We start from the raw sequence: 26,538 nt of genomic DNA, 5'->3' as shown, positions 1-26,538 counted from the left end.
GACTGTTTAGAAATTTACAGACAGTTTTTTTTTTTAATTAAAAAGGCTACTTTTAATGTTGAAAATATTCATAACACTAAGCACAATATGGATTGCAAGGCATAATCGTTTTGAGGAAATCTTTCAGATAAGTTCCCCAAACTTTGGTTGTCATGAGAGAACCACAGAATATGTTTAACTTCTACACTGAGAAGTGATCAGTTCTAAGTTTGCAGAAATGTTTTATTCTTTTTTTCATTATGACTCTTAACCTGAAGAGTTACTAAAATATTAAAGTTAACAAAGACATTTATTTAATAAATTATCAGAAAGTAGATCTCTTCACACACACTTAAACAACATGAAATTAGTTTTGTGCATTGTGATGACCCCCATGTCGGTTTGTTTTTATAGGTCATGTGATACTCAGGTGGACCGAAGGTGGCCTAGTCGGGTGACCCTATTTTCTTACAGGCTTGCAGGGAGTCCATACAGAAGAGGAGAGGACAGGAGACACAAAGAGTCACCAGGACTGCTCCTTATATGCCACAATCAGCCCCTGATGAATGAAAACCCTACAACTAAGCCATGTTAGCTCCATGCCAGGGTCACATGACCTACCAAGACAAACTGACAAGAGGGTCATTACATCATCAAGCGTTCAACCATCTATGTATCTGTTCATCTTTTGGTGTGAATTACACAAAATTGGTGGTATCCATCTCTTGTTTTTTCTCTTATCTCACTTTTTTTATTTAATATAATGGTGCTAGATATTAAAATTATGGTGCTCACAGCTTCAAAAACTGTCTTTGAAACCTCCCTGGCTCTTATCAATCATAACAACCCACTTATGGAAAATAAATCCACCATAACGAGCAGTTTTGTGTGGTTACATTTTCTTTTTTCTAAAGTGCACCAGCCAATTGCATCACTTTGCAGATGGAAGTGTGCCACTGCACAACGACGTTGTGACAGGATGTAAACACGGATTGTTTCCCCCTTAGCTGAGGTGTGATATTAGCTTTTGACTGGCTGATGCAGTTAGGTTGAAAAGACATAGTTCCTGCATAAAACTGCTCACAACACCATTTGAGGATGATTTCTTGAAAAAAGAAATTTGCAATGAGTAGCAGAAGTCAGTTGTAACCTGGTTCTGGTATATTCAAGACAAGGAAGGCAACGCTACAGTAAATATCTGCAAACACCGGCACATCAGGTGGACAAAGAGCACTACAGGCCAGCAGAACAACATGTAAATTTGACTTGAGGCTGAACTGTCCCTTTAAGCGTTCAGCCACCTGGATAGTTCTTGTAAACTGAACAGTGTCTGAACAGAGCAATAATATCCCTTTGCACAGCAAGTCTTCCTGTCCCCTGTCGTAAAGTGAAATACCAGCAGGGCTCAGCTCCGGATGAAAAAAAAACAAAAAACAAACTTTGATCACTCTTCAAAGTCATGCTAAAGTCATGCAAAAAACACAGACCTTGTCAAATACCACATGCAGTTACAGGCACTTGCACATGAAACCGTGAATGTTTGTCTGTTTGTGGTTTTTCTCTTCCTCCACTGAAATACGGCAGGTACTGAAGCAAAACCAGTAATATCAAAGGGGAAGCAGGAGTTTATTCAAAAAGCAGCTATTTCCATGCTGACTGATAGCAAACAGATGAAAGCATAGTAAAATCCATCTACACGTAGCGATCATTCTCTGGAAGGAAGCTGCTGAGAGTCAGATTATCTCCCACCTCGTCATCGCTGTCTTCAGCCCTTGGCATCACCAAGACGCCATTGGGCACCGGATTGTGCTGTCTCGTATAGTTGTAACTCCTCTCGGGCAGCAGAGCAGAAATGCACATCATTTCCGTTTCCTTTTGAGGTTTGCGCTTGCGCTTCCTCGATGACAGTTTGGCGCAGAGGACAATGGTAGTAAAGATAAAGATTGTGCACACCAAAGCCAAGCAGGCGATGACAATGAGGCACTGCTTCACCACATTCTGGGTCAAGCAGGGTTGAACCTCGGTGCTGGGGGTTGATTTTGAGATTTCACCGTGTGGTGATTTAGTAGCTGGGACTGGCTTAGTTATTGGATGTGGTAACACCGTGGGCCTACGGGGGAACGGGATTATTGCAATGGTGGAGTTGGGAGATTCAGTTGACGTAGAGGTAGCATTTGACTGTGTGGAGATAGAAGAACTCGAGGCAGAAACGGACTGAGTTGCAGATGAAATCTCAGGGCTGGTTTTCAGTGTCTTGGCTGTTGTGGGGGGCAAAGAGGTGGACACCTGTGGCACACGTGTTGTCTCTGAGATCGACTCTGCCGTCAATGGGCTTGCAGTAGAAACTGAAAGGCTGCTGAGGTTCTGAGTGCCTGGAGCTGCAGTAGATTTCTCAGAAGAGAAAGTGGATGGTAACACTGATGTCATTTCAGACTCAGTGATGGATGTGGGCTGTGGAGAAGACACAGCTGCTGTTGATGAGAATGTTGCAGGAGCAGTGGTGTCTGGCGCTGTGGTTGACTGTGGATGGGACCCGTCCTCTGCATGTGTTGTTGTTTCTTTCATGGTCACTTGGTGGGAGGGTTGAGTTTCAATCAAAGCTGTGGAGGTATGAAGTAACTGCGGAGCGGAGCTGCTTGTGACTGCTGCTGCAGGGCTTGTAGGAATCAAAGTGACTACACTGTCACTGGAGCTTTTAGTTTTGTTACTGATAGCTGCCGCGCTAGTTTCCACTGTGGTTACCACTGTGCTCTGTGCCGCTGCAGAAACGGTAGTAGCTGCAGGTCTGTGAGTTGTTCCCCACACTGCAGGGTGTGAATCTGTTTTATTGTGAAACGCAAGTGCAGTTGTCAGCTGGGCGCTTGTCTTGTTGGGCTCAACAGTGTAGGTAGAACCACTGGTTTCTGGGGTGGAAGCAGCCACGATGAATATTCCCCATAAAAAGGCTGGAAATGTCTTCATGGCGAGGAGTGTCATAGCTGCGTTAAACTAAATCTGAAATTGCAGAATGAGTTAAAAGTTTAAAAAAAAAAAAAAAGATACATGGAAAAAAGATACATGGGAGGAAAAATCATTGTGTCAAGTGTACCAGTTACATCGTGTGATGAGGCAATCATGTGTCTGTCACCACACCCTTTGCTTGAAGTTCACACCAAAACTCAAAAGTATAGCACTGAATATTAAATGTGAAAACTTTTAAGCAGACTGGCAGGGGATTCACATTTTGTATTTTCAGTCAGAGAAAATTCTAATCTTTAAAAAACAAAAACAAAAAAACAAACCAAAATGTAAAATATGTAGAGAGAAATAAAATCTGATAAATCGGACTCCTGTGCCAGAACTTATCTGGCACCATTAAACATAACGAGATAAGCGGTAGATCCTTAAGTCAGAAAAGTTTAACCACAGCAGTGGACGTGTCTTACCTGTCTGCAGGTGGAACAGAGCACGGGTGAGGACGAAAAGTGATAAAAGTTCAGCTCATTTCAGCCACTCTCAGAGGACAGTCTCGCAGTACTGACTGTAGGTGCTTGACAGAAAGAAGAGAATAAAAGAAAACAGGAAATGTTCACACTTTTTTTTTTTTTTGAAAAACCCAACACGGCACTATGTAATGTTTTCAGATACAGACAGTTCCTTTTGAAGCACACAGCTTAAGCTTGCATCAGCCAGGAGGCAAACCGTTTCACAACCTTGTTTCGTTTTTATCATTTTTATAAAAAATAACATCTGAAGACATAACCAAGTCCTGTCAGCTATAATCGGGTATGTAGCAGAAGATCTGTCTTACCTTTCTGATGGAAAGCTCAGAATGGATCAGTTGTTGCTCTTTGGCCAGTCTGATTACTACTTCATCTAACGTAACAGGAAGTACTCAGTTCTGCAAACTGCTCAGATGCTTCCCCCATGTCACCCTATGGTCACATTTCTGTCTAAGATTTAAAGCTACATGTCATGCGCATATCATGGTTAACCACAGCGACAGGACACACAGTTACATATAAACGTATATACGATGGATGGATCGTGTGTAATAGACGGATACCTGATTTGGTGTCTTATGAATTGAAAGCCTGTCACCTTGTAACAGTCACCTCACAAGAAGCTTGGACACCCACATTTGCACGCTGGGGAAACTGAAATGCTCATCTTCTGTGGAAATGATAACCGTCACTTCCTGTACTGGTGAGTCACACTGAGATGTGGCTACAAAAAAAGCAAAACGCAAGCTTTAAAAGACAGTGACACAAAAATGAGATTTTTTTTTGTTCCGTTGCCAAGAAGTGAACAAAACAAACAAACAAACAAACACACACACACACAGACACACACACACACACACACACACACACAAAACTACCAAATTGAAAAACTGACAACATAGATCTATACAGATCATGCAACGAAGCTCTTTATCTAAAACATTGAGCAGTTAGATGATTACATGTGGCTTAAAATAATCCATCAATATTGGCTAAATCTCACTGTCAATATCTACAGTTTGTCTTCTATTATTGTATAGTGGATATTTATAGTTAGGTGCCAGTGCTGTCAGATATTGTTAACCTGCTTTAGATGAGAAAATTCACTGAGTAAAACTGTAACTGCATACAGACTTTTTTCTTGTTGGATTTTTGGAAGAAATATTAAGACTAAAGAATACAGCTGTGCAGCTGTATCTTCTAGATCAGACTCAAAATTGTCCAATCATGGCCATACACTGTACTTATGTAGTGCCTTTTCGACTTAATACAAACACGTCTAATTGCTGAGGAAACTTCGACATGCACACTACGGGAGCCTTCTGATCAGCTGCTCCTGAGCAGCAGCTGTCTGAAGTGTAGCACCATGCTTTTAACCAGTGCTTTATTTTATTTATTAATTTTTTTCTGGAGCCAACAGTGATCATACCAGGTGTGTTTAAAGAAAAAAGAAAATCCTGGAAATCAGTCCAAAAAAACTAAAAAAAAAACCCTAGTTTTTTATCTGGCTGATGCCTCCTTAATAGTCACCTCTGGACCATTTTAAGTGTCCGTACTGTTTTTGCCCCTATGCATACGTTATGGGCCTCTTGTACCCGTGCCTCTTCATAATGGTAAGCCTCCAGCTTTACTAACAAGAAGTGGCCAAAGCCGCAGAAAGGCAGATTTGGAAAGTAGGTTTAAGGTGGTTTTGTTGTGGATGAAAAAAGCTCACTTCCTGAGCACAATGGTGGGCTGGTCTGCACAACAACTAAGGTTGTTTCCTTCTGAATGCCCTGCCCTCCACTCAGGGCGCACTGACAGCCAGTGTTGAAATTCACAGTGCATGACCCTGTTAATTGTATTAAAAGATGATGCGTATGCTCTTGACCTTACTCCTTGTTCCTGGAAATGCTGGACTCTTCAAAGTTACAGTTGGAGAAACTGGGGTCAGTTTGAAATAAACAAGTTTGTTGCCGTCTAGAGAAATGACCTTCAAATTGAAATCAGTTAAGGTTTCTGATTTGTATGGGAATTATTCTCATTTCCAGAACTTTTTAATCACACCGCATATTTAGACATAGGGTGGATGCTAAATAAAGCAAGCACCATCCAAAAGCTCAATTAATTAACAATTAATTAACTCAAAGTAATAGACTGATTAACCACAATAATTTCACTCACTCACAGTCTAAACCACACAGCAGGCCATAATATTACAACTATAACTCCAGTAATGGCAGCACCAGCACAGTCAGAGGTTCAGTGACTCACAGACAGCGGTTTTACGTGCAAATATGTGAGGAATGACTCGCTTTTGAAGTGAGCCACAAATGGCCATTAAAGAAACTGCGAATCACCTCCAAAGTCGCAATTCAAGCTTGTGTGTCCATGTGCATAGATATTTGGCCATGCAGTGTGAAGGACTCCAGGTATACAACATACGCAGATGTGCAAAAACCCAGCATTAGCTCACAATGGCTCTTTGTGGATGATGTTGTGCACAGAGCTAATGCTGATTGGTTGAAAATTGGGCCTGAACAGTTAAGGGAGAACCACTGGAGTTAACCACTGAGGAGAGGCACAAAAACCATTTAAAAAAAGACGAAGAAAAGACCATACAGGGCCTGCAGTGGACACATTTAGTTATCTTTAACACTCAGTTTCACTTGAGCTCTTTGCAAGTTTGAACTTCAGTCGTCTGAGTGATGGACCAACAACAGCACAAACACAAATAGCTCACAGTCCAGTTGGTCCACCTCACTTTTTTTGCCCCCTGCTGACAGTAAACATGTTGACAATGGTCCACAGAGCTGCGTGTTGGCTCTGCACAGAACTAACCCATAACTGTCCCTGCCCCTTTATACTAAAACAGTTGATCGCAAACATTTCTTCTGACATTCCCCATCTTTACAAGGGTCAAGGTATTTAAAGTCAACACTACAGCAAAACCAAATTCTTAATTTTCCCTTTAAAAAATCATTTTAGCTCAGCTTAGCATAGGTTAGTCCTCCACTTCTCCCCTGTGGAGGCTCTGTGCTCTGCCCTCATAGTTTGAGAACCTCTGTTCTGAAAGCAGAGCCCAAAGTTGGAGCAGGAATCTAGTCCCTCTTCAGACCACTTCACAGGTTACTTTAGATTTAGAAAAAACATAGCCTGACCTTTTCTTTAAAGCATCACAGTGCCAAGGGGCCTCCTGGATTATCATTATTGGTCTATTTACACATTAGAGAATTGTAATAAAGGTGCTGGTCAGCTCAGAGTACAGGTTAAATGATCTTGTATACTGTAGGCTGCACTATTCAAGGTCACGGGGGCCCACAGGCCATTGTAGTGCTAGCACTGGTACCAAGCCTGGATAAATAGGAAGGGCATCCTCCATTAGACTTCCATTGAGTATCAGCTGAGGCCTACAATAACAATGACCACCAATGATACTGCTGTGCTAGTGGAAGCTGTGCTACTGTTGACTAAAAACAAAGGAGGAGAGGAAGAAGGTATGCATGGAGGCAGCGAGAGAGGAGGGAAGACAGGAGTGTGGAGGCGAGAGTGATTTGAAATGTAGGGACTGCAAACGACACAGAATATAGATCCGCCAGGCAGGAGGAGAAGAAGACCACAGAAAAGATTCATGTACATGGTGAAGGACGACATGTAGAGGACTGGAGCGAGGGGGAACAGATGGAAGCAGCCAAAGGAAGATGATTTCAGCCAAGTAACAACACATTTGAATGTAAAATGTTGTGAAATAACTACAGCTGTCACAAGCAAAATGGAATCTGGCAACCTTGTGAGATTACCTTGATCTTGTAAACCTGAGATGTAGGAAAGTGGTAGAAATGCTAAATAGTATCACACTTACAGCAGTCATCAAATGTCCTTCTTGCCAACAGTGACTGATGCGCAGTGCGTCTCCAGATGAGGCCTGTCAAACTACCCTGAAATGCTACGCTTAATTTTTCAGTGTGAGAACTTGAATCAGACAGCATGATGGGTTTGGATTGACGCACCAAAAAGATAAGAATAAACGGAGGCAGGTGGAGGGTTCCCATGTGTAAAATCTTTATTATGTGCACAGAACTGTTCGTCAGGGGGAGGGGTTTGAGTGAAACACGAGCTGGGTGAGTGGTCCCTTCCCAACACCAATATACACTGGAGAGGGCAACCTTTGACCCTTGACAGTGACGAGAGGCACCACTACATTTGCACAACATTTACACCAGAGAGATGCACCCCTCCCACCCCTCTCCCTCGATTAAAACCCCAGTTAAATTTAAAGCCCAGAAGATCAGGAATAAAATGTTTTTTTAAGAAGGGATTCTTTCACATTCATAAATCTGATGGATTATCATTGAGCAAACTGATGGGTGGAAGAAGCATATACTGTTTAAAAAACAAAACAAAAAAACAATCCAGGTTGGCTATATCATTCTACCAGGCTGTGACTGGAATGTACAACAGGAGAAAGAAAACAAAATGTAAAAGCAGTGCATGAAATGGCACACAATCCATATTTGGCAACACAAAAATGAACAATGGAAATACTGATGCTACATACAGTTGTAGAGTACAAACGTTACATAAGAACCACAATTTGAAAAAAATAAAACAAACAAAAAAACAAAGGAAATAAAAGAAAATTAAGACTGTTCCTTCAACAAAAATGTCTTTGCTTCAGATGTGAACACGGGCTGCGAGAGTTTTTCCTTTTCCCGCCGTGCTGTCGGGGCGAAATGTGAGACAGAAGGCTTTGATGAGGAAAGATAAAAAGTTCATCTTGGAATGTGGGCTTGGAATCGTCACGGGGACGACGCCAAGCTCGATGAAGCCGAATCTGTTGAATTTGGCCGTGGCTGACCCCATCTGGTTGGTTCTCTCCCTAAAAACGACGAGCGGTCCTGGGAAGGGGCCGCGTCTTACATGGCGACCTTTGCGACCTGCTCTTCCAGTCTGGCGATGCGACGGTCCTGAAGGATGACGCGGTCCCTGAGTGACTTGAACTCTCGGAGCACCTCTTCCAGCTTGTCTTCCATTTTCTGGTCAAAAAACACAGAGCGAGTTAGCTCCATGAAGCCATTTAAAAACGTCGTTTATCATTTTAAACATTTAAACAACTTTTTGGAAACAGTGATTTTTATTTCTTGACTTCAGGCAATAGAGACCCTGCAGCAGTTAACATTTTCCTTTGCTGTTACACTCAATTGTGACTCCAACACCCGAGTATGTGCTGATCCATAATTTTAGTGAATTGTTCCAACCATAATAATTACTGGGATCGGAGAATTGAAAAGTCAGCTAAAAGAGGGAGCAGTAATGAGACGACGTTACACAACACAGATTCGGCTTTTCAGTCCCGACACTCACTACTGAGGATTGTGGAGAAGCGTGCTTCTGGACAGTCGGGACATTTTCCGCTTTTGTGGCCGGCTTGCTCTCCAGGACATTCGTCTTGACCACTTTCAGGTCCCGGTTCTTTGTGGAGACGTAGCCATCTTTCAGTGAGATCAGGATGGGCCCACCGTTCTTGCCCGCAAACCACCCCTCCGCCTCCAGGGAGGGATCAGGGCCGGCCGTGTCTGGGTACAGGTCGTCCTGGAAAAGATCCGACTGGGCAGGTGCAGATGATACAGGGAGAGAAAAAAACAAAAACAAATGTTGAGGTGTAAAAGAAGTTAGAGGACCTGGTCTTTAGAGCAGCAAAGGAAGCACAGCAGGCAGGTAAAGCTATATAAACAGACTTACCTTACGTGGGACTGTCATGATGATTGGTTCACATTTTCTCTCGTGTAATTTGTAAAACCTACAGAGAAAGTTAATATTAGACAAGAATACGAGCTGTCAGAGGAGCAAAAATATCAAAAGAATTCCTACTTCTAGTTTCTAAAGCAGGGCCAGGGACTAAAATTGGCCTGACAAAGACTCCAATCCGGACAACTGGACAGCTTTAGAAAATATAAAGGGGGACATAAGCTTGGGACTTTTAACTGCATTTTCATAAGTTTTACAGCTTTTCCAACTGATAAAAGCCTTCCACATTGATGTAATATGAATGAATGCCAAAGCAATAGACATTTAAACATTTGAATAAAAAGATGTCACTATTATAGAAGTTTTTTTCCCCCCCTTATGGCTTTACAGTAAAAACAAAACAAAAACTTTCCATTATGTTAAATGAGTTTTACATGAAGTCTAAAGTGTGAATATTTTGAAACTGAACATCTGTGGATTGTTGGTCACATAAAATTAAATATTATCTGAAACACAGATTTGGTTGCTTTGGGCTTAGAGTGAAGTTTGGATTAAGCTAAAAATAGAGTTATGAATTTAACGCACTTGTTTTGCTGGCAGAAATAACCACCACATCTACATATACACACACACACACACACAAACACACTTTCTATGGTATACCACAACTACATTATTTATAAAAAAAATATTCTATGATTCCCTCAACTGTGAGTCACATCTCCTTGGGGACTTTCCACTTTGAGAATTACTGGTAATTTGGGGAGGCTGTGGCTCTGGAGGTAGAGCAGGTCGCCTATCAATCAGAAGGTCGGCGATTTGATCGCGTCTACATGTCGAGGAACCCCAAGCTGCCCCTGATACACGCATTGGAGCGCAAGTGCGTAAATGTTGGGTGAAACGGGATTAGCCTTAGAACAAAAAAAAAAAAAGCCCTTCTATGCATATGGGTGAATATGTAGAAAGAAGGTCCTTTGAGTGCTCAGTCGACTCACAGACTTGCTCGTCTCAATAAACACTCATCAGGCGAGCTGTAGTAAATTTTTGACAGAAAATAAAACTAATGATATTTCCTTCATATTTTTATTTTAGTTCATTTTTCCAATTTCAAAAAAGAATTACTTTAGCTTACTTTTTTAACATGTCTCATATTCCTTTTAATGAACTAAAATGGGTTTTCACATTGAATCGTAGTTTTTAGTTCATTTTTAGTTAACCTTGGACATCGAGTAGAAATATTATTACTGTACCTTGCTATTTCACATTTGTTGACATCCAGACCTCTTTTCGGCATGTACCCCATGCCCCTCTGGGGCTCCTTGGTGGAAAAGGTGTTGAGGTAGTGAACGAATGGTGCCTCATCAGTTATCTCAAAGTACCGAATGCTGCTGTCACCCTGAGGACACATTCACAGCTTAAAGTTACGTTTGTGAAAAGAGTGATGAAGGGTAATTCAAATAAAAAAAGAAAAAAGAAAAGCATTTGTAAATAAGAGGTTGATGTACCTTTCCACACAGGTAAACTATGTTGGTGTCGGGGTCATAGAAGGGCAGCAGGACTCCATTACTGGTGTCCATCTCTTGAACACATATTGGTTCATCCATGCTATCCTGGAAACATAAAATTCCTCCCATGTAGTGACAGCATAGTGTCGGATAACATTTACAGATCTAATAGATCTGCCCCTGTTAGACTTTGATTTGACTGCCCCCAGCTGGAGATGAGGTGTCATAGCCTCAGAGTACAGATAAATGCTCCTCCTGTACCAATCAGGACAGGAGAAACTGACGATGCCCCTGATATTTTGACTTGTATTATTGAACAGAAAGAAAAATTCCCTAACCTTAACATTACTTTAAAAGACAGGAGTGTCGTGAGGATAACAGTGTAATGTGATGTATCAGTGTGTTCAGTATTAAATGACTTCAGTGACATACAGTTTTCCAGAGGGCTAGCTGGCGCTCGCTCATGCGGCTGAATCCAGTGGTGAAAATGTTTCCATCTGCTAAAAAGATTGCTCTCATTGGCCGAGCTCCCTCGTGAGCTTTGTCCTTCTCCTTAAAACAGAAACACACTGGTCAGGTTTGGCGATCAATGCTTTGAAGTGAAGCGCTACAGCCCCCGAATCCCTCAGGGCTTTCACTTACCGCCACAATCTTTTTTTTACGAGGGTCAATGACGCGGACCTTCTTGTCCTTGCAGGCGGTGCAGAGCAGGCTGCCGTTGCGGCTCCAGCTGACACTAAAGATAACATCAGGGTGCATGTCCTCCAGGTTTATCATAGCCTCTCCTGTGCCCACATTCCAGATGATGATCTGATTGTCACACCCTAAAATGGACACGCACAGTGTGAGTGCACACGCCTCTTTGTCCGAGTTTATTTTCAGCACTTTACACCACACGGAGCAATGCAACGACGGTAGGGGGTCGAGATAATCGGTCAGATCTGGAGTTCAGCTGTGTGCAGAGGATGAGTTACCCATGCAGGCAGCATTACTGCACTTGGAGGGAATGGATTGTTCCAAAGCTTCAGGTAAAGGTTACCTGCGCTGAGAAGAACATTGCGTGCGGTGGGGTGCCAAGACACAATGCCAACCCTTTTAGAATGGCCCTCTAACACAACCACAGGCTCTGAAAGGGGAGATTCCAGCCCGTTCTCAGGTATCTGCCAGACCTACACCGGACAAAGAAAGTTAGAGAAAATCTGCTGAATAAAGATCTTTTCAAATAAATATTACACAGAAAGTAGTGCAAGTTTTACAGCGGTACATTAACTCCATTCTAGTTTATAACAACATCCTATTTTCTCTTATATTATACAGCACATAGTTCACAATACATCAACTGTAAAGGGCAACTGCACTTAAAGTACTGCTCTGTTAAATACTAAAGCATAAACCATAAAAACCCCAAGAAAAATCAAATGTCATGTTCTTACCATGACTGTGCAGTCCTCCGAGCTGCTAGCAATGACATGGTCATTATGAGGACACCACTCGATGTCCAACACTGGGCCTGTGTGACCACATACTGTCGGGTAGGCCTTGTCTATACGGCCAGTCTACAACACACAGCACAAGCTTATTATAAAGAGGTCAAAAAGTGTAAGCTAAGGCAGCGCAGTCAAGTCTAGCTAGCTGATAGGAGTTAAAAATAGGCAAAAATTGCCAACAGAAGCGATTCAGTCCTGTTGAATTTTAGTAGAAAACACATGTTCATTCACAAAAGTCTGTTTAATCACATTTAGTCCTTTACAACCTGTAAAAAGAGCACCTAACATTTCACGATGTTTTCCAAAGACTGAATTCATTTGTGGCCGAAGTGGAGGTGGTGACTTTGATATTCAGCTACAAAACAACTTGCTGCAGACGGGAGATCAGTTTAATGCTTTTTGGGTATTTACTTAAAATCTGATATCCAAGTGTCATTTCTGTCTTTTCCACATGACTCAAAGTAAAAGCACTTTACTCCAGATGTAGGACACTGAGCAGCGACTATAACCTAATCATCCAAGCAGCCTAAAATAATGTCAGAGCAGCTGTCTCTGTGTGGATTATGTGTTGACTGATACAGCTGTAACATGACACAAACTGAATGGCTTTAGAATCGTGCAAATTTAAACATTGATTATCTATGGTTTTTACTACAGATATGACGCCTCAGGCTAACAGCAGGGGCGCACTGAAGAGCCGGTATTCATGGTTAATTCACCACATGTTCTGAATGACAGAGTGTGCTGCAACACCCCCTGTGTCTCTGGGTAAGCTTTACACTCTCAGTGTCCAATTTTTGAACCAGGAACAGTTTTCTAAAAGATTTTTTTCCGACCTGACATTTAAAGCCACAATTTTTGCCTTTGATATTAAGACCAAAAACATTTGCAATGTCATTATGAAACACCTCAATCACATCATATCCATAAGTTCAAATGGGCCTTCAGCCGAGTTCCCAGCTGTGCTGGTCTGAGTATTTAAGAAACTGCTGGTCTACTAGGATTTTCCCTGTACAACTATCTCTTGGGTTTGCAGACAATGGGAAACTATCCAGTGAGCAGAATTTCTTTGGGTGGAAATATTTTGGTGATGTCAGCAGTTAAAAAATATATTAAAAAAATAATCTGTTAATATATAAGAGATCAAACCTTGAAGCAGATGTGCTACACCAGCAGAAGACCAAACCAGGTGTCACTCCTGTCAGCTCAAAACTAAACTAAAACAAAATGAACCCAATTTACACAGCTTCCACAAAGTTGGACAACAGAGTGGAAAAACAATTCTTGCTCTGATGAGTCTCAGTTCAGGTGATAGAGTTAAAATTCAATCTAAACAACATGGTGTGTGTGTGTGTGTGTGTGTGGGGGGGGGGGGGGGGGGGGGGGGGGGGGGGGGGGGGGGGGGGGGGGGGGGGGGGGGGGGGGGGGGGGGGGGGGGGGCGTAAAGGTACAGGAAACGTTTTCTTGGGAGACTTTGGGCCCCTTAGTACCAACTGACCATCATTGAAACTCCACAGCCTGCCTCAGTGTGCCCATCTTCTTTTGGCTCTTCCCAGCAGGATAACACACCATGTCACATATCTCAAATGGTCTCCACAGTCACCAGATCTCAACCCACCCTGCTTAAGGTGGTCCAAGATTCTCGTACTAGAGGGCGATCGTGGCTCAAGAGTTGGCAGTTCGTCTTGCAATCGGAAGGTTGCCGGTTCGAGCCCCGGCTCGGACAGTCTCGGTTGTTGTGTCCCCGGGCAAGACACTTCACCTACCGCCTACTGGTGTTGGCCAGAGGGGCCGATGGCGTGATGTGGCAGCCTCGCTTCTGTCAGTCTGCCCCAGGGCAGCTGTGGCTACAACTGTAGCTGCCTCCACCAGTGTGTGAATGTGAGAGTGAATGAATAGTGGAAGTGTAAAGCGCTTTGAGGGTCTCGAAAAGCGCTATATAAATGCAATCCATTATTACTAGTACCTAATAAAGTGGCCGGTGAGCATATCTAGTTATAGAACTTAAAATTTCTTTGATGTTGCACCCTGACAGGTGCTGCTTATATGCAAACATTCTCTCAGTAGATCAACAACTAATTGGTGGTCACTGAGATGCCCCCCCCCCCCAAAATCTTGTTTTTCTTGCAGTTATTAGTGGTGAACTCTGAAATGTAACAATTACATGCATTCTTATTCATGAGGTGCGTAAAGTATAACAGCTTTCACACTGTTGTTCAGTAGCTGTTTCTATCTATTCAGTGTTGCCGTGGTGTTAGCTTGTTTGGCCAGTTCTGAATATGAATTACCACTTGGATACTGTGAGCTGCATTTAAAGTGAAAAAACGCTGCACTATCATATCACATGAACATCATTTGAGGCACATTTTGTAACAAAATGATTTCCCACCACAGCGGAAGAAAGAACATCACAGATCACATCACACGACTGCACACTTCTATTCTCTCTTATATCATTTAAATGGATCTGCCCTCACAACTCTTTGACACCGATGGAAGCAAGGCATCTCACCTTTTGGAGAGGAAGTACAAGAAAAGCACCTCCCCCGCTGGCCTCTATGATGATGGCGACAAACTTGGGGTTGACGGCACAGAAGGAGCTATCCCACGTGACCCTGGACACGCGGATGTCATCGTAGCACTGGTCGTTCCTCACGGCCTGGCCGAACACGTGACGGAACTTGCTCTGTCGCACAACTCGCCGCATCATATCTGCAGAGAGGATGTCAGGGTTTTGTGCATTTTGCAGGCAAATGTTCTAATTAAATGACGACAATTTGCTACACAAGTGAAAACCAAGTGGCCTCTTGGTCTGCACAAATCTGACAATTACCTCAGATTTGTGCAGACCGGTAAACGCACTAAACCAAAGTTACCTCGGGGTAACTTTGGTTTAGTGCCAGCACAGACTCTCATCTCACATTATGCTCATTAACAGTGACTAAATTTGGTCCTGTGCATGCAGAGGAAACAAGTCAGCTCTACCTACTGGCAAATGCTATGAAGTTAAACCATAGAAGACACATCTTGCATGCCGAGTGTGACACGTACACATTGGATGGGTATATTAAAAACAACCCAAGGCGGTTCATTTCAAGTCTTAAACATGTACATACAAAACGTATTTTTAGGTCTATTGATTCAGATGCAGCAACGAAAGTTCAGCCCCGTCATCGCGGATGTTATATTTTTAAAGTGCTGCATCAGTTCCTGTGAGCACACCACAGATGGCCTGTTGTTGCTCCAAGATTCTGGATATGATCTGAATTGTTGATGCACGCTGGAGCTCTGTGTGTCTTTAAGCACATTACCCCCGTTTCTTATTGAATTCAGCCCAAGTCATCAGGTAGTAAGTGCAGACATCTCATGAAGTTAACCCTGGCTTGTCTTAGGCACAGTCTATTGTAATTCCTAAACTCTCGGTATTCAGGACTTTTATTCCGTTTTAGTGACAGGCTTTATTGTATAATTATGTGGGAAACATCCTGTCTCAGGACAGTAATTAAGGTGCCAGTCTGAACCGACTGAGCGTTACACAAGCTGCAGGCTTTCTTTTTTCCCTCTTGACATCCACAGGTCTGTCAACACACCAAACCCACCTGCTTTCACACGTCGAGCCACAGATTCTGAAAATGGAAAGCTGAATCACGCATTATTTTTGACTACCATCATTTTTTGGCAGTTTAGTTAAAAAAACAAAAAAAACCCAGCTTTGCAAATAAGTTTTCCAGAGTTTTACTGATTTTAAAGACATTTAAAACAGGATGAGCTGCTCCAGTCTCACCAATCTCAATGTGTCAAGATAAGATTGACGCTGTAAAGCCCATTATACACCCACACTGAATAGATGTCTTTGATTATTCAGGCTGGTTAGACTTCAGGACTGTGCGCATGTGTACAGATCAGGACTGACTGACACTCTTCTGTAGTTTTGCTGCGTCACGTATAATAATGTGGCTGCTTTTTAATTCATATTTAGTGTGTAAATAACTACCTCACCAGCCACATTTTATACTGCCCATATGGAGAGCACTGATAATGCCTTAAAAGCACTTCTATCTGCAAATATTATCACACCTTTGTGCAATAAAAGGAAGTGGTGAATTGCTCTTCCTAGAAATACAATGCTTGCTCTGGAAATTCCCATGGCAATTCCCAAAGCTGCAAACACTGACCACATTGCTGCAGGGCTGCATAATGCTTGAACAGCAACGCGCTGCTGTTTACAGCCCATCAGAACAGCATGTTCCCTCAGTCAATATTAGATCTCCATTCAGCAGCAGTCACCTTCACTCCACATATTCACCTGACAAGATGAGATGCCTCACAACCCCGCAGGCTTTAGTTGATGCTACTTATTTAAAATGATGCTCTCTGCCCTCCACCACCCAACCCCAGCACACACATCACTGAGCATCATGATGGTGGCCTTACAGACAGCAGAGCACACAGTATTTAGCCTTGACGCTGCAGGTAAAGACTAGTGCTAACATTTTGTGGTCCGAGAGTCAGAACGGGGACAGTTTGGTGTGTGATGCTAAAAAGACTCAGTCAGCAGCCCCCCAAGGTGTGTGGCCTCCCTGGCTGCTATACTCACAGTCTGGGCAACTGTGATTAAATGGGTGTGTGCGATACTGCCACTTTAAATCCAATTCAGCTTTTGTTTATAATAATGGCCACATACATGGGATATATATTTTAAAATTAAAGGCTGAGTATTTCATGTACGTCGTATTCATTGGAGGCTCTGTGCTAGCGTTAAACAAAGGTTGCTGGCTAACGTTAGCCGACACAACCACAAAGCTCCGCATGTCCCCTCCGCCCCCCGCTCTCCTCTTTAAATCAGTTATATTAATAATTTTATTTAGCAATCAATGTTCACTTGTGATTTTAGATGACCTCTTCAGACTCTTAAAAGTAGATAGTTACCGTTATTTAAAAGCTTTACGTGCCTTTAGCAAAACCGGCTAACATAACGTTAAAGAAGAAGAAAAAGAGGATGGGGGGCGGACATGTGTGTTTTGGTCAGTGTAGGGTTTTGGGGGAGCGTTCCCCAGAGATATCCAAGAAACACAGCACTAAGCGAAGTTTAATCTAAGCTTTAACCAAATACGGTGTAACAGACTAAAATTTATACGGTTCAGGGGAAGGTGATAACCGCAGACACTGTTCCGCCGCACTGCCGGGGAGGGGGGGAGCTCGGCAGCTGTGCCGGTGGGCCGGGGCTGGGTCACCAGCAGCGGCGGGCACGCAAGCGTTTCACCGCCTGCGAGTAGGAGGCGACGGGCGGGGAGTGTTTTTCCTCACACATGCGGGGTTTATGTGTGGTTCACTCAGCGTTTACCGGGGATCAACTACCGCTGCTCTAGCTGGGCAGCGCGTTTTGCATCCTAACGGCTAGCTGCTAACAGTTAGCTGCGGTGGAGCTCTGCCAGCTGACGCAAGTGCAGATATTTCCACCCAAAGGTTTTTTTCCCCCCTTCTTTTTTGGCTGCTCCCATTCTCAAACCCATCCAACGAGCTACACAGATGCTGCACAACAAACCACTGATATATAACACGCAAAATGCACAATGTCACTCTTTCTTACCTCCTAAATCTATGCAAGATTTTTCGTACGCACGGGGAAGGGGAGAGGGGGCAAATCAATCACAACACATGAATGTGGTAGTTTAGGCGGGCCCTTATCCTGCAGGACGTTGCTAGTATCCCTTGACTTCACCACCAAAAAAAAGAAAAAAAAAAAGAAGCCCAGCCGCAATGCTCTTATTCCCCTTTCTTCACTGCAGATGGGTAGCCAGAGGCAGTTTAAAAAAAATCTAGTGGTATTTCAGGATGCCAGATGGCAAACAGAGCATCTCCAGCTCGGTCCTCACCTGCGGAAGTCTAGTATTCGTCTATTCTCATCTCGTTATTGAATTCAATAGAATATGCTGACGACTGGCTACGGCACATGCGCAAATGAAAAGTCGGATTTTTTTCTTTGCTTCTGAATAAATGGGATGGGGTTTGCTGGAAAACTGGGTGTCTTCACTGTATCCGCGTGTTTCTGTTTAAGGAGACATTCTGAAAATATTCGTTTAGCGCAAAAAAAATGTGGAAAAGCAGGAGCATCTTTTGTGTGAGGGTCCCTCCCCTCCCCCTCCGTCCCATTCCTCCCACCTACCAGCCTGTCCTGTCCAAAAACATGAAAAAGAAAGCACGAGCGCTCATTAGTACTGTTCTGTACTTTTGGTATTGATCCACTATCAAGTAAATACAGGGCCAGTATTACCGATACCAATACTTTAAACCTATACGGACACCTTATGTTTAATAATCATTAAATCACTGTGATTTTTTACTTTCCACAATGCCTTTCAATTTTCTATGTAGTTTGAAAGGGGATTTTTGATTTTATTTTTTATTTTTTGGAGACCAGGAATGTAAATATGCCTTTCTTTAAAGCACTTTCGGACAACCTTCGTTGTTTCTGTTATGCTATAGGTACTATAGGCCATAAATAAAATAGACGTGACAGTCGGCACAAAAGGTTCGGACATTTTTCACAGTGGATGTTTAAGGTGTATTGGTTTCATCCTATCGCGTTAGTATCCATCCCATACCAGTGTTGATATGGATACTATCGATATTTGGATTGATCCGCCGACCTCTCGCACCCAGTCTAACAAGGGGAATCAGCCATTAAATGCTGCCTTTGTTGAATTCAGTGACTATATTTTCACTGAACATATTTAACCTCCTAAGACCCGAACTCTTTCACGACATGCATTTTTAATTTCTCTTTGATATTTGGGCATATTGAGGCCTGATGAATGTAGAAACAAACAATTTTTGTTTTTAAGAAAAATGAGAGCCACATATGAGGATATTCATTTAAAATTTTGATAGAACAGTAGCAGTATAATGTCCTTGTAAGTGGATATCAGGCCCATGTAGAGCAAAATTTAGTATTTTGGTCTAAATAACCCAAAATGTGATGTCCGCATATGTGGACGGCAGGTCCTAGGAGGTTAAAGCAAAGTACAGATGAGCTAAGTACAGATGAGGACAAAAGTATCATCTCCTCCCCCATGAGATTGAATGTTTTTGTCAAAATTTTCTAAACAAAAACTGACCTTTTTATTGAGCCACAGCACAAACCACTGGTATGCGATGATGTGCTTTAATGTTATAGGTTGTAAAATCAAGTTAAAACTGAGGGTTATCTTCCAGTTTACACACAGTATAAAAACACCGGCAAGGGTTTGACCTGTTACTTAAGAAAACATTGTGCCAAAAACAAAAGAAATCAGTTTGGGCTTGAGAAAAAAAAAGATTCTCTCAAAGCAGGAGATCGATATACAAAGTTATCATAGTGTTGCCAAGCTGGAATGGGAGCTAAGGTGGGAAGCACAAGATGTCAAAGACTCTGGAAAGAAAATTAGAAAAAGACACGAATAAAGACCCCAGAACAACTGCCAGGACATCAGTGAATGACTTAGCAAGGTTGAAAATTGTAGTCTCAAAGAAGACAATCACTTGAACCCTGCACAGGTAGGGACCGTGAGGTTGCAGAGCAAGAAAAATTCCACTTCTGCAGAAGAGACTCCTTCAAACCAGAGTTAAGTATGCCAAGGACAACCTGGAGAAAGATTATGAATAATGTAAATGTGTTCTTTGGTGAGATGAGACCAAACCAAACTTTGGCCACAGAGAAGGGAGAAGCATACAACCCAAAGAACACTGTCCCTATAGTGGATCATGGTGGTAGAAGTGGGCATTCTTCAGTGTGTCTGGAACTGGACAGCTCATTAAGGTGGGAGCACTCATGAAGAAAAACTATGTGTGAAGATTTTGAAAGAAAAACTCAAGCAGTCAGCAGCAAAACTGGATCTGAGTTGTCGCTTTGTCTTCCAACACGACAACGACCCAAAACATACGCCGCTTCACGTGAAGAACTACCTCCACATTACTGATGCATTGCACAAATGAGAAAAATCTGTGGCATGAACTAAAGCGCGAGGTTCATGCCACAATACGATCAAATCTGGACGAGCTTGAGTGATTTGCCAAAGAAGAATGGGCTGGATTTGCTGAGGAGATGTGTGTTTGACTTGTCCTCATCTGTAGATGTTTGTGATAGAAACAGTTTCCCTTATTGCTAGTTGATGCCTAAAATAAAGGGTTCAGTTGTTTTTATGCAGTCTAGTAATTACATGTCTGATTCAATTTTTTTTAAAGTTGTTATTGACCTTTGGGACAGATAAGAAAGTAACAGGCCTATTTCAGGCCTTTCATTCCCATCATCATGTCTTCATAAAGGTCAACACTGACTTCTCATTAATTTCTAATGCTGCATTTCCAATTTGTTTTCCCGCTTGTTACATAAGGACAAGGGCTTTGGAGCCTATCCCAGTATGTGTCAACAGAAGGTGGGGAAAATCATGGACAGTTTCCAAGACTGCCACTGGGATTATAAGGTGGTCTATTATATTAATATTCACATTAACACCTCAGGGTTAACTAGAGTATGCAGTTTGTGACTGCTGTTCATTACCTAGACCTTATTGTAGACTTCTGTTTCACTCAGCATGAGTAAAAGGCTTGCTGTAAATACAAACATACTGGCAAAAGCAGAACAGCACTGCTTTGTTAGCCCACAGTTAACTGGCTTTGCTATTCAGGACAGTGTCATTAACACTGATATGGAGCTGTTTTTGGTTATTGCTTTTACCTCTTCAAAGAAATATCTAGCTCCACTACTCATCAGCCTCCTGCTAACTCTATCTGTCAACTGTTTACTCCTGTCCACAAGAGTTATGACTTTAAAGGTCAGACTTAAAACCAAAACAAACTACTTAAAGAGGCCAAAAGGACACTTCTTAGAGCTGCAGGAAACTGCAGCGAATTCTTCTCTGGGTTATCAAATGAAAATATATTATGGAAACACTTTCCCTCCAAATAACTGGCACTCAAGCACATCAGTCTTAATCAGCCCATCGTTATGTAGACAACCATGACCTTACTTTGAACATAAATGTTTGAATTGATCAAACGACACTTCTAGTAGATTTCATATACCACGAGATAACTATTTTAAGTGAAAGTCAACATTATTGCTTGCATAAATGGTTTGATAGAATATATGTAAGAACTTACCTTTCTTTGGAGACTGTTGCACTTCTGCTGGCCTTTCTTTGGATTTCTTTGGGACATCAAAGGCGTTCTTCATTTGGGATACTTTGATGCTCGGACTCTGCTCTGACACACGAACTGGAGCTTTGGACCCTTCAGGTCCCCGTCCGGCCTGATGTCTCTGCATTTGGTTTGCTTCTCTGATAATTTTTGCCACAGGCTTGTAGGAACCAATCTCACTGCCATTCCCTGCATCTCTCTCAGTGCTGCGATCACTTATATCTCTATGGTAAGCATAGTTAACGTGGTTATGGTCGCTGACCTGTGTGTGGACTCTTTCAGGTTGGACCTCTGGGTCTATTTCTTTTTTCCCTGAAGACGCAGGGTTTGGTCTTTCACCTTCATTCTCAGCTGTGACCTCCGGTTTGGGAAGTGTCTCAAATGGATTCGAGGGCTTTTGTGCGTGGGGTGGAGGTGACCATTTACTTCTGGTCAGTCTCTCTGGGAATACTCTTTTCTGCCACATGTCCAAGTTTTGTGTCTCTTCCTCTGGAGACAGATTTGCCATTCGCACACAGTACTCGAAGTCAATCATATCTCCATACCGGTCATCCATGTGCCTCAGTGAAAGATGGTCCCAAGGGCTAAGGTCAGCAGAAAGTCGACGAATGTTAGCTGGCACAGTGTAAGTGCCCTTTTCATCCCACAGTAAGCACATGTCCTGATTAGCTGGAGTGCTGCACGGAAGGTCTCTGTTAAAATGAAAAGTGTGCCTCCTCTTGACCCTCTCCTCTGAACGCAGGTGTTCCTTTCCTCGTCTTTGCACATCTGTAGACATTAACTGTGCAGTTTTCAGCTTTATAAATGGATTTTTAGGCTTTTTGGGAACCGGTGGCGGTGGACCTTTGATTTTGGGCTTTTCTTTTGTCACCGCTTCACCTTTGTTAGACGTGGCGTCTGGTACCATTGTTGAACTGACCGCATTTGTGTCAAGCTGCTTCACCATTGTTGTGTCTCTATTGGGCATCACATGAGTTAAAGGTGGAGGGGTGATGACAGCAGAGAAGCAAACAAGCTCGCTCTCCTTCTTTAGGCTTGCGACCTGTATCTTTCCATCACAGCCTCCATTCTCTGGCAGAGGAGGACTAGGGATCAAATCACATTCTTCCACTGTAAATGGGGGATTGTCTTGCAGTAGCGGTGTTATAGAGTTGGCTGCTTTGCTAACAGCTTGGCTGTCATCTTTCTTGGTGCATGCTGAAAGACTGCCCGTGACCCCTGCTTTAGCCCTTTTATACACAGCCCCAGCAAATCTGTTCTGGTACGACTGATCCACTTGTTGTCTTTGTGCAAGAAACCCCGAACTGTGGCTTTCCTTATCCTGACTTTTGGATTTGTTTAGCGTTGACAGGTGCTCCTGCTGGATGTCAGTAGAAACTTTCTCCTTGGTGTGGTCTCTCAAGTTTTGCTCCCCCTCTGCTATTCCGCTACCAGTTGTCTCACTCTGGGCTCCAGCTCCAACACAACCAGCTCCTTTTAGCTGACACCTGCTGCCTGTCACTTCAGCCAAACGTTGACCCATTTCCCTCTTAAAACAGACCGTGGGTGAAGTCCTAGCATGTGTGTCAGCTCCCATTAAAAGTGTGTCAGAGTTTCCTCTGCTTTTCTTTTCATTACCCTTTTCCCGAGGGGTATTCTTGGAAGGATGTACAAAGTTATCGTCATTGCAGATATCAGGTGTGTCTTCCTTACTTCCTCTTTTATTTAGTGATTCAGGCTTTTCTGTGTTTATCCTGTGCCTCAAAACAATATCGTTTTCCCTTTCCGGTGACGTCCACGTCTCATCCTTCTCAAGAACCACAAAGTCTTCCTCAGTAGTGGGATTGCATGAGGCTGATTTCTCCATGGCTGTAGTCCCAGCACAGGCCACAGCCTTATTCTCAGAGCCTTGCTTTTTGCCAAACGTTTGTCTAGTCTCCTTAGCCCTCGGGACAGTTTTTGACTTCTCTGTATTTCTACTTACTCCACCCACCCACTCTGTCCTAGTGTTCAGAGGGTGCTCCTTCTGACCTAGAGGCCTGATTGGCTGCCCACTTTGAGGGTCTGTCCATGGAGATGTGACTGTGTGCTCCCATGCTTTCCCAGTGGCTAGGCTGCTGCCACTGATCCCACTAATCTCACCAATACCCCGCGGGGTGACAAAACTGCCATCATCCTGGTGTTTGCCCTCGTCTTGTTCTGCTACCTCTGTCTGCTGTGTATCTCCGGTTTGCTCTGAACAGTCAGAGTTATCAAGTGAGTCTTCGTCTTTTTCCGACAGCCTCTCCAGCTTCTGGCCCATGGCTGTTGCTCTGTCTTAGCATTAGGAAAAGAGCGTTAGGGACACTTCAAGATTCAGCATGGCATAATGAAGTCACGCGGATGGCTTGCCTGCCCATCCCAGTGAGATGAAATCACACAACAGACGCTACCATTATCAACTATCTTGAGTCTTTCTCTATTTTTGCATAATCTTCTGCACTGTTCACACCTGCCCTCCTGAGGCCTCTCTCGCTCTATCTCTTCCTATTCTGTCAAAGAGGAATGCTGTGGCGGCTATAATTAAAGTGGGTCTGGCTGCTGCCAATGAGTCAGGAGGCCAAAAAGGAAACATGACGAGTTATATAGGAGGTCAGCTGCCAGGTGCCAAGGTCAGACAAGGCAGTCTGAACAAATCTAATATCACTGAACAAACACATAACACCTAAATCACTACATTAATAAGCATTCAGTAGCATCTAATCCATGTTTTGTATAATTTGTGAATGCAAGAAAATACATTTTAGTCAAGCTTGTGCCTTTGTGAGGCGTCATGCGCTGTCAATTACTGCTTCTGAGACAAGGCGTGTTTGTGCTGTGCGTGCCTGCCTTCAGACTGTCTGTAAATGTTTGTGATTGTTTTGGTGACGGGATTTAGAGAAAGGTCAGCTGGAACTGTTTGTCCAGGGTCTGATGAGAACAGAGTTTAACCACAGACATGATGATGGATGGTGTAAGGTCCATTATTACAAAGGGGAAAACAGCTTAACGGGCTTCAGTGTTATGTGGAATTGGTATTCTTAGCTTTCAAGCAAACCAAGTGCAAAGCAAGGAGAATGTATTGTTGCATGAGGTAGTTTTGTGCACACACAGACTTCATTTCAAACACCAAATCATGAGCTGCCGCATGAGAAGTTTTCTCACTGAGTAATCGCCATAGTAATACGAATTTTGCTGGCTGAAAAAGGAGTGAGGAAACTGACCAAAGCTCTTCAGGATTTGGAATGAATGTACTTCTGCTTCAGCCATTTCACGCCTGAGGAGCACCAAGTGGCTCATCACTTCTTTTAAGCTTGTCTACCTACCTAATAAGATAAAAACAGAACTGTTATCTTTGAACCTTGACCCCTGTTTTAGCTCCCTTCACATAAGATAAAGATTGTGTCGAATCTTTACCAATTAAAAAAAAATTCTGTTTGTTTGAATGTAAAAATATATTATTCTATTAAATAAAGTGATGCTAAAGTGATAGCCAATGGGAAGATGGTTCATCCAAAAATATGTTTAAATACGTATCTAAAACTAAATAAATAATGCTCTTAATAATACTGTGAGTGTCTGATGGGAAGGTAGGATGTAATTCATCATTCATCGTTATTTCTCCAGCTCTGGTTATCTGTTATGCAGCTAAAAACAGCTCGACTTGCAGCTTTACTGTATCTAAAGTGTTAAAGTGTTATTTTGGGATGGCTGTGTTACAAGGGCAGCCGGCGGAGGCATCTGTGACACTGACTTTTAAACCCCCACCCCCTCTTCATTTCCCATTCATGTGTCTGTCATGCTTTCAATAGTAGGCGCACGGTTTATAAGAGACTTGTGACTTGGAGTACCCAAACTATTAGCCTGGTCTCTGGATAGGCTTTGTTTTTCCCAGTTAAAACTACATTACTGTTCCTTTAGAGTGTTAACTCACAAAGTAACAAGCTCAAATTCAAATTCAGACTGTCAGTACAACGGGATGATATTCAGATGCATTATCTAGTCTGACAGTAAAATTTCCATAGCTTTCTGTACGGCTGGTCATAAAAAGGTAAATGGCCTTCAATTTTAAAGGTGGCATGATGGATTTAAGTAAACTAAACGCTCCAATAAGGTGTTTCTTAAACTTGAAAAACATTTTCATTAAACATCTACCATACATATGTAATTATATAATTACATATCCATATTAAACATCTAATGATAGTAGATGGTGATACAGCAATGGAGCTTTTCAAAGCTTGAATGAAAATTCTTATGTTGTTAAATGTCATGAGGCAGTTACACACATTTTTCTACTAGCTTTCTATTGTAGTCTTTACTGTTAATGAATACTTTCTGAAACTATTCTGAATTCCCCTCGAGCAATTAACTGTCCATAGTTTTGAATGTTATCTAAGCACCACTGACATGAAAACACTAAAAATGTTTACAGAAAGCAGATGGAAAGAGGAAGCTACTTACTGAGGGTGATGTTTCAAACAGATGCTTCGCATGCCCGTAGGACTTTGGGCTTTTTGCTCCTCCAGCAGTCACCTGCCCTGTGATGTCACACCGTCTTCATTTGACTAATTCAATAAGGGTGCTTTCTGCTCTGTCCATTTGACTAAAAGAGAAAGACAAGACCAGAAGATTTGCTGGTCAGATTTGCTTCATTTCCCTTACATTCTCTTTAGTAGTAACGTACCAACATAACTAGACTGCATCTAAAGAAATATGATATATATTCACTGGATGCTTTTTTTAAATTTTATTTTATTTTTTTTTTTTTTTAAACTGTAGGTACACCTTACTAGTAGCAGGTTGAATTCCCATCAAAACAGACTTATTTTTTCATCGCAAAGAATCAACAAGATGTTGGAAACATTCCTCAGAGATTTTGCTCCATGTTGACATGATAGCACAGATGCTGCAGATCATAGATGAGACCTCCTGTTCCACCACACCCAAAGGTGTGGAAGCCATTTGTACAAGAAACCAGTATGAGATGATTTAAGCTCCGCGACAGGGTGTGCTATCCTGTTGGAAGCAGCCATCAGAAGATGTCATAAAAGGATGGAAATGGTCAGGAACAATACTCAGGTAGTCTATGGTGCTTAAATGATACTCAATTGATAGTAAGGAGTACAAATAGTGCCAAGAAATGATCCCCTACCCCATTACACCACCAACAGCCACCTGAAT

The 26,538-nt window shown here is 42.5% G+C and overlaps 2 protein-coding genes across 3 annotated transcripts; both read right to left on the bottom strand.

Annotated features, from left to right (window-relative positions):
• Window positions 1–36: 36 nt before the first annotated feature.
• Window positions 37–4,114, bottom strand: LOC120747529 (flocculation protein FLO11-like). The gene is made up of 4 exons (XM_040053492.1): window positions 4,025–4,114; window positions 3,770–3,911; window positions 3,405–3,508; window positions 37–2,973 (listed from the first exon to the last, which is right to left on the bottom strand). Exon 4 carries the CDS (start codon window positions 2,953–2,955, stop codon window positions 1,672–1,674), a length of 1,284 nt encoding a protein of 427 aa, XP_039909426.1. The 5' UTR covers window positions 2,956–2,973; window positions 3,405–3,508; window positions 3,770–3,911; window positions 4,025–4,114; the 3' UTR covers window positions 37–1,671.
• Window positions 4,115–7,480: 3,366 nt separating this feature from the next.
• coro1cb (coronin, actin binding protein, 1Cb) lies at window positions 7,481–23,652 on the bottom strand. Of its 2 annotated transcripts, none has more exons than XM_040053483.1 (11): window positions 21,322–23,652; window positions 14,693–14,892; window positions 12,127–12,249; window positions 11,733–11,862; window positions 11,336–11,517; window positions 11,126–11,245; window positions 10,694–10,798; window positions 10,439–10,584; window positions 9,183–9,240; window positions 8,805–9,047; window positions 7,481–8,476 (listed from the first exon to the last, which is right to left on the bottom strand). In XM_040053483.1, the coding sequence occupies exons 1-11, from the start codon at window positions 23,636–23,638 to the stop codon at window positions 8,357–8,359; spliced, it is 3,744 nt and encodes a 1,247-aa protein (XP_039909417.1). In that variant the 5' UTR covers window positions 23,639–23,652; the 3' UTR covers window positions 7,481–8,356. The 2 variants fall into 2 exon arrangements, with proteins under 2 accessions (XP_039909417.1, XP_039909418.1); XM_040053484.1 differs by lacking the exon at window positions 21,322–23,652 and adding an exon at window positions 17,771–18,256 and having other exon boundaries at window positions 8,357–8,476.
• Between the last annotated feature and the right edge of the window lie 2,886 nt (window positions 23,653–26,538).

This window comes from Simochromis diagramma, unplaced genomic scaffold, assembly GCF_900408965.1.
Source record: "Simochromis diagramma unplaced genomic scaffold, fSimDia1.1 OVJJ01000596.1, whole genome shotgun sequence".
Taxonomy (NCBI): Eukaryota; Metazoa; Chordata; class Actinopteri; order Cichliformes; family Cichlidae; genus Simochromis; species Simochromis diagramma.
The sequence above is the reverse complement of the archived record's forward strand: the minus strand, read 5'-3'. Positions and strand labels throughout refer to the sequence as shown.

Excerpts from the sequence above, each read along its gene's own strand:
- LOC120747529 (XM_040053492.1), bottom strand. The coding sequence starts at position 2,955 with ATGACACTCCTCGCCATGAAGACATTTCCAGCCTTTTTATGGGGAATA.
- coro1cb (XM_040053483.1), bottom strand. The coding sequence starts at position 23,638 with ATGGGCCAGAAGCTGGAGAGGCTGTCGGAAAAAGACGAAGACTCACTT. Across the intron at positions 10,799-11,125 it reads AGCTAGCCCTCTGGAAAACT|GATAGCATGGATGAACCAAT; the intron begins GTATGTCACTGA and ends TTATGTTTCCAG. Across the intron at positions 8,477-8,804 it reads CTTCTCCACAATCCTCAGTA|AAAATGGAAGACAAGCTGGA; the intron begins GTGAGTGTCGGG and ends TTTTTTGACCAG.